The sequence below is a fragment of the Pseudorasbora parva genome, chromosome 8, assembly GCF_024679245.1.
Source record: "Pseudorasbora parva isolate DD20220531a chromosome 8, ASM2467924v1, whole genome shotgun sequence".
Classification (NCBI taxonomy): Eukaryota; Metazoa; Chordata; class Actinopteri; order Cypriniformes; family Gobionidae; genus Pseudorasbora; species Pseudorasbora parva.
The window spans coordinates 20,286,341-20,300,103 of NC_090179.1; the positions used below are offsets into that span (position 1 = coordinate 20,286,341).

At 39.3% G+C, this 13,763-nt stretch overlaps 1 protein-coding gene across 1 annotated transcript in view; it reads left to right on the plus strand.

The window, feature by feature from the left end:
- col4a4 (collagen, type IV, alpha 4) overlaps positions 1-13,763 on the plus strand; it is a 76,952-nt gene that overhangs the window by 11,477 nt on the left and 51,712 nt on the right. Inside the window, exon 4 of the mRNA XM_067450301.1 lies at positions 8,439-8,510. Coding sequence (XP_067306402.1) covers positions 8,439-8,510 — 72 coding nt within the window. The remainder of the gene's footprint in view (positions 1-8,438; positions 8,511-13,763) is intronic.

Below are 13,763 nucleotides of genomic sequence, written 5' to 3' on the forward strand. Positions count from 1 at the left end.
TTGCCTAAGGCGTTGTGTCTGATTATGTTTTAAGGGTGTCAGGGGTAAGGTGATAAACCTGAAAAAAAGACCAGGTGTCACAAAGCAGGTGCTGCCTCACACACACACACACACACACACACACACACACACACACACACACACACACACACACACACACACACACACACACACACACACACACACACAAATTGTAAGGAAAAGGTATCAGAAATGCATACCCACATGTACACATCCTGTCGCTCATTAAGATGAATGACATGCGTCAATTTTCTGTATCACTGCATGAAGGAGCGACTTTTAACCTGCCGAAGCCTGACAAACTTAATTTATTTGGATTTAGTTTATGTTCACATGAGCTTTCAAACCTAAAGGCTTAAAATGTATTGTATAAACAAATGCACATTTGTTGATTTTGCTTACATGTTCTTTTTTGGCTTCTAGACCAAGGGTTCTCATTCTCTGGCCTTAAGGTCCTCTTTCTAGCTCAGGGGTGCCAAAACATGTTCCTTGAGATCTACAGTACCTTCCTTCAAAGTTCAGCGCCAGTGCTGATCAAACACACCTGAACCAGTTAATTAAGTCTACGTCTATAATTCGGATACATTTAAAAACTGAGTTTCGTCTAAAAACGCTCCGCGTCCACACTATCATTTTCAGTCGTTTTCCAAAAAATTTTCATCTACACTGAAACGTCTGAAAACGCTTACATCCCCGTACTGCGCATGAGCTAATCCAAGACGCTTCGACTTGCATCATTTTAGCTAAATTTTCGAAATTTTGCGGCAATGTCGAGAAAAGGCAGTTTTTTAACAGTATCTGACATTAATATTTAACAAGGCTGTCAAAAGAGAAAGCATACAAAACAACTGCTGTACAATGTCGTTCACCATCTTGGCTGAATTGGTCATATGACTGCATCACATGGCTAAAAATGCGTCATCATATTAAAAAGCCTCCGTTTTCACAGTCCACACTACGACGTGAAGACAGCGTTTTCAAATTTATACATTTTCATTGTCTTAAAACGCTGTCTCAGTGTGGACGGAATGCCAAAACGGAGAGAAAAATATACGTTTTTAAATAAAAACGTATTAGTGTGGACATGGCCTAAGGTCTTCAGAACACTTAAGCCTAGTTCAAACTGCCCGATTTTAGCCCGTATTTTGACTTGCCGACAGGTTTTGCGAAATCGCCGACAAACGTCCGAGATCATAGGCAAATCGGTGCTTGTGCACACGGGTGTCAATCACACAGTGTGAATGATCAAAGACGCAATCAGAGAGAATCGCCAACAACTTGACGATACCAGCAAGATATTTGGCATGCGAAATATCTGGACCTGTCGGCGATTCAAACTGTGTGAAATGAGTTCTGACTGATAATTACATCGGCGATGACCAACAGCCAATGAGAGAGCGAGATACAGGGCTGCAGGAGGTTCAGGGAGTTTAGTTGGGAAACCTAGTTTGCGCACCGGATAGAGAGAGTTGTCAGTGATTCTTCCTCATGTACAGTCATGTAGTGTGTCGTTGATCCATTGTGCAGTGTGAACACAGCAGTGACTAAATTTGAATTCAATTCGCCTACTTATACTACGTCCTAAAAGTATGTACTCTTTGTGTGTGTAGCAGAAAAGTATGCAAGCTTTGGGACATACTACTTCATCATCTTTAATGGACTCCATCGCTTAGTTACGTGTATCCCGTCACCTTTTAAACTGCTCTGTCAATCATCACACTCAAACCCTCCACATTCAGATTAATCTCCTACCGTATCGGAGAGAAATTTTGTCGTACCTTGATCTGCCATGTGTTGGTCTTTAATGCAAAGACTCTCCTCGTGTTTGCAGTTTTAATATAATAATGCATTTAAAAGTTAATGGTTTGTAAAACGTGTCATTACAAACGTGTCATTACAAAAGTTCACAATGCTGCTGCAGGTGAAAGATAATGTGGATAGCACTGAATAAATATATTTTTGTCAGGTTAAATATTGATAGTTGGTCACGCAAACGTCGAACACCTTTATCTAAACTTCTCTACTTAACCGTCAGACTCGCCATGTTTGTAGTTTTTTATCACTTTTTATTCACGTTTGTAGTTCTAATCAAATCCTCGTCCAACTCGCAAAATATAATTGTGGGTAATATCAGCCGTTAGAGTGCACATCGATCCGCACTTCGAATTCAGACCAGAAATAGTAAACCATCCGGGTATCTTTGGAATACTCTTTTCAGCATGGTGAAATGGATGTTAAATGGACTGCATTTATATAGCGCTTTTATCCAAAGCGCTTTACATTTTTGCCTCACATTCACCCATTCATACACCGACGGCGATGTCAGCCATGTAAGGCGCCATCCAGCTCGTCGGGAGCAGCTGGGGTTAGGTGTCTTGCTCATGGACACTTCGACACTTGGTCAGGTGGAACCGGGGATTGAACCACCAACCTTCTGGTTTGTAGACAACCTACATGAACCACTGAGCCACTGCCGCCCCCAAATAGTATACTACGTACCAAATAGTATACCAAATAGCATACTACGATTTGGGACATACTAATTCTATTTTCGAGTACTATTTAGTTTGGATAGTATGCGAATTGGCACGCATGGTTACAGTCCCAGTTTGGGGTACTATCTGTCCTAAATAGTATTAAAAAATAGAATTAGTGTGTTCCAAATCATAGAATGTTGAAATGAGCATTCCAAAGATACCCGGATTATCGACTTTTTCCAGTTGGAATCTAAATTGCAGATCCACGCACACACTAATGGCTAATGCTGCCTTCACATGCTACAGGAATTATCGTAAATACAAGTTTTCTAGGTGAAAATTGTACATGAACGCCCTCCCATTTCAAAATATTAATGCAATGAGCTCGTAATCACAATTTCAGAAGTGGGAATTATCTAAATTCCGATAGCATGTGGAGGCGGCATAATATTGCCCACAAGTGTGTTGGTAGAGGATTCGATTTGAAGTTTTTGAACTACAAACAAGGGTGTTAAAAAAAGCTACAAACTTAGTGGATGTGCATGACTAACAGTTAAGTAGAGGGGTTTCGATAAATGGGTTTGAGTTGAGTTGGGTTGGGGTTGAGTAATCAGTATCTAACCTGACAAAAATATATTTATTCAATGTTATCCACATTATATTTCATATGCAACAGTATTGTGAACTTTTGTAATTATACGTTTGAACATTAAATTTTAAATGCATCATTTTGCAAACACAAATGAGGAGAGTTTTCGCAGAAAAGATCTACAACTAGCAGATTAAATCATCCAACGCGTGATGGGTTTTGGGCAATATTAGCCGTTAGAATGTGCATGGATCTGCACTTCAAATTCTAAAAAAGTAGACCATCTGGTTATACTCGGAACACTCACTTCATCGTACTACAATTTTGGATACACGATTTATGATTTCGAATACTATTTAGGATAGATAGAATGCAAATTGGGACACAGCATGTAGGTTGGTAAATGTCCAGGAAAAGGATTGGCACCTCTGCTGTTTTTTAGCTCCAACCTTGATCAAACTCACTTGCCAGTAACGTTTTAGTAATCCTGAAGACCTTGATTAGATTTCGGCTTGTGTTGTGTGTTTTTTACTTCAGATTGTGCGCCGTTATCTCTTTTGTTTACATGAGTCGAATCTATGCAATGACAGCTGTCGTAGATTTTAATACCTCTGCTAACATCGCTTAGCACATGATACACAGATAACGTTACATTCACAGTTATCTCATTGTATTGCAGAACAGAGGGGCCAGAATGCAATAATACTAAATAGTAAGGCAAGACCTCTGAAGCTATTACAGTGCACTTGGGCTCTTCCCCTGTATATACAGTTATATGTCACTGAGTCCAAAGTAGAGGAACTTGTAGAAGGGTTTCCCCGAGCCCATGGCATTCCTCAGTGCATCGTTGCCGTTATGGGACCCATGTGGAAATCAGGCAGCCAATCATAGCATGGTTTTGCGTTTTCATGTGGACAGAGGCTTTTTTTAAACCGTGCTTGTGTGGACGCGATCATTTTTTTAAATTGAGGAGGAAAAACACTAGTTATAAAAATACCTGTGTACGTGTGGACTATGCCTAAGGTTTAGAGGAAGGTTTGGATAGAGAGTTAGTAAGAGAGAGTTATCTGTTGCACTCTCTCTGATTGGCTGTCTGGTCAACATCCTGTCGGAGGTGCACAGTGAAGCGGGTCTACAGGTAGGGGAAGAGCAGATAGATGGGGGAAAGATACAGAAAGAACAAGATTTTAACACATCCAAATGTTCCATTACATAAGTCACTGTAAATCGGTATCGACCATAGCTACCATAGGGACATACTATAACTGAACTCATTTTCAAAAAAAGCAAGCAAGAAAAAAAGGAAGTCCAATAACTGCTTTTCAAATGTGTGATATCCAGACCTTGAAAAGCCATGCACTTGAAAAAATGAACATGAAAATGGAAATTAATATTTCTTTACTGTGTATTTTGCGTTGCTCTAAAACTTCTACTTTTCTGAAGTTTGAGTCAGGTAATAATTGTTTGTTTTTTAAAAAAACTTAAAGGGTTAGTTCACCCGAAAATAAAAATTAGCCCTCAAGTCACCCTAGATGTATATGACATTCTTTAAGACGAATACAGTAAGAGTTTGTATGGTCTGGCTCTTCCAAACAGTATAATGCCAGTGAAAGGCTGTTCCTGTTTTTAAGTCCATATATAACCCTTCCTGTTCGAACCGCCCACTCCTTGTTAAAGCGAGTAGGACGCTCTGACAAGGAGGCTAAAGGCTGCAACCTCTAGCGTCAGTTGCTAGAGCGTCAGAGGAGTGATGTTTTACTTGCAAATTGCACAGTGACTACTAGCTGCACTCTCTTACACATAAAAGTACATCTATCCATCATAAAAGTGCTCCACACGGTTCCGGGGGTTTAATAAAGGCATTCTGAAGCGAAGGGATGCATTTAGTAAGGCAGTAGTTCCTGGAGGCCCACAAACAGTGCACATTTTGCATGTCTCCTTTGTCTGACACACCCACTTCAAGTTTTGGAGTCACTAACAATGAGCTGATGACTTGAATCAGGTGTGTTTGATTGAGGAGACATGCAAAATGTACACTGTTGGTGGGCCTCCAGGAACATGGTTGGGAACCATTGGTGTAAGGAAAATATTTATATTTAAAACTTTATGGCTGCTAACTGTCGTACATGCATTCACGAAAGACTGGCGTTCCAGCATATTAAGTAGGATGCTTCGGTGAGAATATGCTTGTTCTCATGAAAACCAAGTTGTTGTTTTTTTGCTATATCCTCTGCACATCCACGTTCGTCACCGGGACTTATGCTACGCCTACACAGGCCTAGACATACGCTGGAACGAGTCTCTCATGAATGCACATTTGCTGCCTTTAAAAAACAACTGGCATTGTTACATTGTTATCTCATTTAGGAGCAAATATGACAAAGGATTATCTTGTGCTATGGTTCCTCATTAATAGCATTATTTAATCTCCTGATGCCTTCAATACCTAACATCCCTTTGACGTTTAAGATCAAGATCATCCCTTAAGACAAAGGCAAACTCAAACTTCAAGTAGAAATCGGGTGGATCGGGTGTAACTCAATCTTATATAATTTAAGATTGCGATGGGATAGTGCACAGTACAGGTAATATGAGGGAAAGCAGGAGCTAGACTGAAGTGAGGGAATAGGGGAAGCATGTCTCTCAGTCATGCAGCAACCACCGTATACCCTTCTCTCCAATCTCGCACATCTGATTTGGAGTGAAGCGTGCGGTTACGCTCATCATCCAGTCAGCACAGACCATCTCAAGTTGATGTCATTATCTAGCACTTAAAACCATTAACTCTTATGTAGGTCACAGTCCCTGTTGTGCTTTGCATATAGTTGAAATCAAAATGATTAGCCCCCTTGTTAAATATGAGCAAAGAAGGCTGTGAAAATAAATCTGTATTGTTATTAGCACCCCTTTAAGTATATTCTGAAGTATATTCCCTTTCACAGTTATATTTTTTGCACACCAGGGACATGTTTCACAGTCAGAACATGACATTCAGTTTCACATGAGTTTAAATATGAGTTAAAATCTATATCACTGTTTCTCATCTCATTTAAGCTCAGTGTACTGATTTTGGCACAATACAAGAATACTTTGTAAAATATTGTATGCCCTTGAAGGGGTTTGCATGAGTTAATGAATTTGTGGCATGCATAATCATTGTGTGCCCTTCAGACTTTCACTTGTTTGTTAAGATAGATTGGCCTTTTGCACTTTTTTAATCACTTGTGGTAAAATTTAACACGATGTCTCTTCTTGCCAAAATATGAGTTTTTGTTTTTTCTGTTCCTCTTCTTTTTCTGTGGTAAAAGTGCTGAAAAACCAAATTATTTCTATGGGACAGTTCTAGAAGCAACTGTGATTTAAAACTTTATTTTACGTTTACTACATTTTCAGATACTTTCTTCCAAAGCAGCTTGCAAATGAGAATAAGATCTTAAAGGGATATAGGTATTCCTTATAGTTATTCCTTTAAGGAGGCAATAACTTGAGAAGTACATTCGATGTTTTAAAGCTACACTGTGTAACTTTTTTTTAGTTTATTCTTAGCTAAAAACACTTAGTTCTTTCAAAAATATATGTGCTCATTAATGTATATTTACTTCTTTCAAGCAATAAAGTATTCTCGTAAGTTTATAATATGCCATTGAAAATACATACGGGTGAGGGGTTCGAATGCCGGTCGCCATGTTGCTCCTCCATCTTGAAAGTACATCAGCCAAAGAGGACAGACCTATAAATTCAAGCTTCGCCTTTCGTGTTTTAACACTCAATGGCACCGTGTCGAATGTGAAGAGGTGAAGAGGGGGATTGCCATGTTAATCTTGGACTAAATCGGCCACCGTAGGAGTTAAAACGAAATCAGAATTGAGAGGAACAGAAACTATTATTTCCTGGATGGTCATATACCTTTTCACCGCTAGATGGGGGAAAATATCACACAGTGTAGCTTTAAAGATTGTAAGGAATTTTAAAGAATGTTCTAATCTCATGGATTAGATGTGTTTTCAAAACCTTTGTTTAATATTGCGATCGAGGGATTCAGCGGTTGGTGGTAGTGTTGGGAAGGGTAGACATGAATGTTTGGAAACCATTTTTTGCCTCTCTGTGGAGTGTGTGCTCATTTCAGATGTGTGTCAATGTTTGCAGACACTATGTACGATAAGTGTGTGTTTGTGTTAGAATGGTGTCTAAATTGACTACCTCAAAAAAGACATAACATGCCTGACCTAAACATCCTCTCCCTCTTTTATTTAATGTACCGTACTCACATATTTCAGTCTGACCCTCCTATCTCTCTCTCTCTCTCTCTCTCTCTCTCTCTCTCTCTCTCTCTCTCTCTCTCTCTCTCTCTCTCTCTCTCTCTCTCTCTCTCTCTCTCTCTCTCTCTGTGTGTGTGTGTTTTGCTCTTTCATTATCTCTGTGTTTACATTCCTGCCATTGTACTTGTTAGCTCACATGTATGTCTGTGGATCTCACGTGAGGCGGTGACCTCAGTATCAAACATCTAGTCTGGTTTCAATGACATCTAGGCATTGTAAGATACTGTTGGTTATTCAATATAGCCCCTCAGGTTAAATAAAGTAATTGTTATTTGTGCCTGCAAAGGTAATACTTAGCTCAATTAAATTCAATTTAAATTAAGTAATATAAATTATTACTATTATAGTACATTGTAATATAAATTAAATATTTCATTATATTTGTTAAGCCGATATGCACATGGTCAGAAGGCGACACAAGAAATGTACATCTATCTCATGCTAGAAAGCCAATAAAATGTAATTTATTCATATAATTTTCACATAATGTAAAAGAGAGTAAATGTAAAAACTATTCAGAGCACCTATGCAAATGCATAGCAACTGATTGTGATAGCACTTTCCCCAGGCAAACACCACTCAACTATAGTGTGTAATCTTAAAATGGGGCCACACTAAACGATTTTTATAAATCTTATAAGATTTTCAAAATTTGAGATACTGCAAACATGACGATAAGAAATCAAAGATTTAACCATTTTGTTGAGATCGGGCGGCTCTGACGTTCCTCCCAGCAGATTCACTGATAAGATAATCTGTAAAACCATCAAAATAATCGGGACTTTACCTAGAATTGGTCGGAAGGGGAGAAATCGGTCTATAATCGTCCCGAATATCTTTGAGTGTGTACCCGGCATAAGGAAAACATTAAACACTAGCAATGAATGTCGTCTTCTAAAAATCCAAAATACTTATATTTTATATATTTATAATAATGATAAAGATAATTAGAAAGTTTCCGTTTTGAATTGCTAGTGTATATGGGCTTATGTGTTTTACTCCATTCTTGACACTATATTTCTGTGTTTTTAGGGGGACAAGACAGAAGAGTGCGGAGGTCGAGACTGCAGCGTCTGCCAGTGTTTCCCCCCAAAAGGAGAGAGGGTAGGTCCATTACATCATTTTAACTTTGTGGACATTGACATAGTCACTATGGAATATAATGTCTTCATTTTGACACCATGCACTGCAGCATATTGCAACATTGTGACAGCGCTAAAAGATTCTAGTGTCTGTCTTTATAGTTGTCCAGCTGTTCCCAAAACGGGGTGTATTGTATTGTGGACTCTAATCCTATTTATTCTGTTTTTCGCACAACATTTAGCACTTTCACTCGCACAGGCACTGCACTGGCACACTGACCCAGTTTCATGCCCGTGGTACATGCAGGTTCATGTCCGTACCTGAGCAGCTCCATCCAGGTGTTGGAATAATGCAGTGGCATGTTCTTAGAAGAGGGGGGGGGGGGGGGGGGGGGAAAGCTTAAATGTGTTAATGATAATGTCAGAGGCCCGAAGGCTTCACTTCGATTAAGTGCAGTTTTAATGTTTGGAATGTTACTGTGTGTGTGTGTGTGTGTGTGTGTGTGTGTGTGTGTGTGTGTGTGTGTGTGTGTGTGTGTGTGTGTGTGTGTGTGTGTGTGTGTGTGTGTGTGTGTGTGTGTGTGTGTGTGTTTGTGTGTGTGTGTGTGTGTGTGTGTGTGTGTGTGTGTGTGTGTGTGTGTGTGTGTGTGTGTGTGTGTGTGTGTGTGTGTGTGTGTGTGTGTGTGTTTCAGGTGTGCAGTCTTCAGCAATGTTTCAGCAATGTTATTATGCTGTCAGCTCATATAGTGTCACCCAACCAGCTATCCCCCTCCTCCTCTGTGCAAAAATACTGAACTGAACTAAAGAATTGACGCCTAACAACAAATAACAGCTTTTGATTGGCTGAAGTGTTTATATTTAATTTGTATTTATTTTTAGAATACACTGCTTGCTTTTTTTCTCATAAGTCATAAGTCTCTTATGCTCACCGAGGCTCAATTTATTTGATAAAGCTCAGTAAAACTGTTTTTACGATTTAACGATTTAATATAACTCCAGTCTTCACTGTCACATGATCCTTCAAAAATCATTTTAATATAATGATTTACTGCTCAAGAAACATTTCTTATATTATCAATGTCAAAAACATTTGTGCTCCTTAATATTTCTGAAGAAACAGTGACACATTTTTTTAGGATTCTTTGATGAATAGAAAGTTCAAAGGGGCAGCATTTATTTGACATAGAAATGTTTTGTAATAATATAAAAGTCTTTACTCTCACTTTTGACCAATTAAAAAAATATTTGCTGAAAAAAATTCTTTATTTCTTTAGTATTAATTTTTCAAAGAAAAAAAACTTGCTGTCACCAATCTTTCGAATAGTATTGTATGATAAATTTTAGTGCCAAACAGATGTTGTTTGACATTTAAATGGTTGATTAAATATTAGGCTGCACAATTCATAAGTTACTTTAAGATAGCTTCCTCAGCATGTTTATATTTAGCTGCCTGAATAAGATTCTGAACTAGATTCTGGTGAATTTTTAGGTTCATACTTCATTCTTATAAAAACTGCTGTGACAACTACAGACTCCTGATCCTCACCACGTTGCCAGAAGAAAAAAATCACAGATGCACACTTTCAGAAATGCACTGCATGCACAATTGTACACTTTAAAACCTTTTAAAAAGGTTAAATCCACAATAACTATGACAACATCTCCTAGACGCTTGAAGAAACCCTCCTGCAAAGTCCCCTGAAAAACTATGAGCAAGACAAAAGCTGTTTAAAACGCAAAGGGTGGTCACACCAAACACATACTAGTTATTAGGAGTTAATTGATAAACAAAATCTATGTATGACATTATTTTTGAAAGCATTCTCACTTTACGGCATTTTTACACAAGTGTCTAAAACTGTTCACAGTACTGGAGCTTGGCAGGAAGGATTCTTCAAGCGTTGTCGCAGTTCTTGGGGATTTTGTGTCATTTAATCACTGACAGACTCGATGATGGTGAGATTAGATATCACTGGAATGGATTATTGCAATAATGGCAAAATAAATGTTTGAAAATATAAACTGATATTACCTACTGACACACTATTGCATATATAAATAACATATTAAAAACCTTTTTGGGGGGTGAAAATACTAACGTGACTAAGACTTCTGCACAGTATTGCACTATGTGATGAAGGGTTAAAATGGTTGTGAAAACCAAAATGGATATGTGTAAAGCATTTGTATGAGATGAAGAGAATGAAAACAATTAGGGAAGTATGTAAGGATGAATAGATTTGTGTGTTTGTGTGTGTGTGGGGGGGGGTGAATGTGTCCTTGCAGAAGGCTCTTAAGTCAAAATAATAATAGTCTTTAGCATATGAGTGACAAATTTATGGCAGCCTCGTAAAGCCCAGTGGCCCAATTACAGTTCAGACCGCAGTTACGAGAGTCTACACAGCTGCTTACCATTCTAGAGCACACACACTAACAGATGAATTCTGTGAATTATTTGTATTGAAAATATTTCTCACAAAAAAAAAAAAAAAAAAAAAAAAAAAAAAATTTGAACAGATAATCAGATTCTAACATTCTGTGCTAATGCAAATTTCCATACAAACACACACACACACACACACACACACACACACACACACACACACACACACACACACACACACACATTTTAGTTGATTATAGTAAACACTTCCATTGTTGTAATCAAAGTGCAGTCCCTGAAGGATTGGAACTATCCCAGAAATCCCTGGAATGGTGTGGGATGAGCACTATGAATAAAAATCCAATGACAGTAATATTGCAAAATGCTAGTACAAATCAGCCTCTTTAGCAAACGCGAACAAATACACCCTTGGTGGTTGATTTAAGACTCCATCGCTGTGTTGTCCGTTCAAATAAGGATATGAAAATCCTTTAGTGGAAGAAAGTTAAACCAGGGGGCCAGGGTTCGCATGCAGCCACGAGTCAAGCATGCAAGTATTCTCTTCCGCACATTGATTGCCAGCCCGAAATGCTTCTTAGATAGTCTAGAAGCTGACAATTGTGGCTTTCTAGCACATCCTGACACTGGAATATAATTAGCCAATCGTCCGGATAATTCCAAATGAATATTCCACTCTACCTGAAAAGGGAAAAGAGCCATATACTCAATTCATGGGGCTGTGAATCTTTGGGTAGACAGTGAATTGATTGAATTCACGAGTCATAGTTTTTCGATTTTATTCAAGAACAATTTTTACAAATTCAGAACGACTCGATTCGAGACATTTCACATTAAAATTTGATGTGATTTCATTCTATTCTGCATTTTTATATGCATTCATAGGATTATTAAACTGCTTCCCCCAATGTGTCTTAGTCAGGGTGTGAATTATACAGAAACCTTCAGGGGTCAGAGAGTGGCCAAAAATAATTTTTAACAGCCTATAAAAATTGGCATCTGTATACATTTACATAAGCCAACATTTAAAAAGGCTTTAAAAGTATTATTAGTTCATGCTAACTGTTGTGTAGGGTAGTGTTAATGGCTACACAATATTTTTAAAGTATTCCAGGGATATTAAACATGTTATGCTTCCATGGAGAGACTAGAATATCATGCACTTCTATAAAATAGAAATTCACGGAATAGAAAGAAAAGCCTTGTCTGACTATCACCAGACCAAGCTCAATTTAAGATTGTCTGCTCTTTATTTTCTACTGCACAAGAGGCGTGATAAACGAGCATTATTCAAATTACTCTGTACACAATTGGATTTCCCTTCAGCCAATCAGACCACAAGAGGCGTGATCAACGGGCAATGTACATAGAAATGCATGTATAGGTTTCCAGACTTGAGTTGCCGGGCGAAATTAAATTGCCGGCAGATTTTTAAAAAAAAAGCCCTCTTCGCATGGAAAATTTTCCTTAAGATGAATCTGAAAGAAAACCCGCCGGATGTCTACTGTTGCTATAGTTACAACTGCAACTTTAATGCACTTCTGATAAAACACATGCTCTTATCTCAGTGTTGTTAATGTTGTAGTAATTTTTACAGTTTTCTTCGTACATTAAGTTAAACAACATTAAGTTAAATTTTATTTATCATTAATCAGAATGCGCGTATGCATTTTAGACACTTACATTAGGTGTTTGCTCTGTCCATGCAATAAATGTGCATCCTTGAATAAGCGGGATTTTACTTCAACTGCTCAGGTATTGTATGAATGTAACGTCTAGAACAAAGGAAAACTGGTGCAAGGACTGAAGTGAAAAAAATTATAGTTTATTATAAAATAAAACATAAACACAAAACAAAACCCTTGATCGGGCAAAACCAAATAAGCATAACAAATATACTCAAAACATACCAAAATAGGAATCACGGTAAAACAGGAGACGTAGACAAGACAATGATTCGACAAAGGAACCAGGAAAACAAAACAATCAGGCACAGGGACCACCGGAACACGATCCACCGGAACTGGGACCACCAGAACTAGGACCACCGGAACAGGGACCACCAAAACTGGGACCACTGGAACACGATCCACCGGAACAGGGACCACCAGAACTGGGACCACTGGAACACGATCCACTGGAACAGGGACCACCAGAACTGGGATCATTGGAACACAATTCACCGGAACTGGGACCACCGGAACTGGGACCACCGGCACAGGGACCACCAGGACACGATCCACCGGAACAGGGACCACCAGAACTGGGACCACTGGAACACGATCCACGGAACAGGGACCACCAGAACTGGGACCACCGGAACACGATCCACCGGAACAGGGACCACCAGAACTGGGACCACTGGAACACGATCCACCGGAACAGGGACCACCAGAACTGGGACCACAGGAACACGATCCACCGGAACAGGGACCACCAGAACTGGGATCATTGGAACACGATTCACCGGAACTGGGACCACTGGCACAGGGACCACCGGGACACGATCCACCAGAACACGATCCACCAGAACACGATCCACCAGAACATTATCCACCAGAACATGATCCACCAGAACACAGTTCACCAGAACACAGTTCACCAGAACACAGTTCACCAGAACTGGGACCACCAGAACATGATCCACCGGAACTGGGACCACTGGAACTACCTAGTTTTGGTTGTGGCTAAGACCCTGTGCCTTTCCCAAGCATGCAGGACTGCCAACATGAAGCATCCCATCACAGCCTTTCAGGCCATGTCAGGACTCGGAACCACCGGAACTGGGACCACCGGAACATAATCCACCGGAACTGGGTCCACCAGAACTGGATCCACTGGAATACTGACCACCGGAACAGGGACCACTGGAAC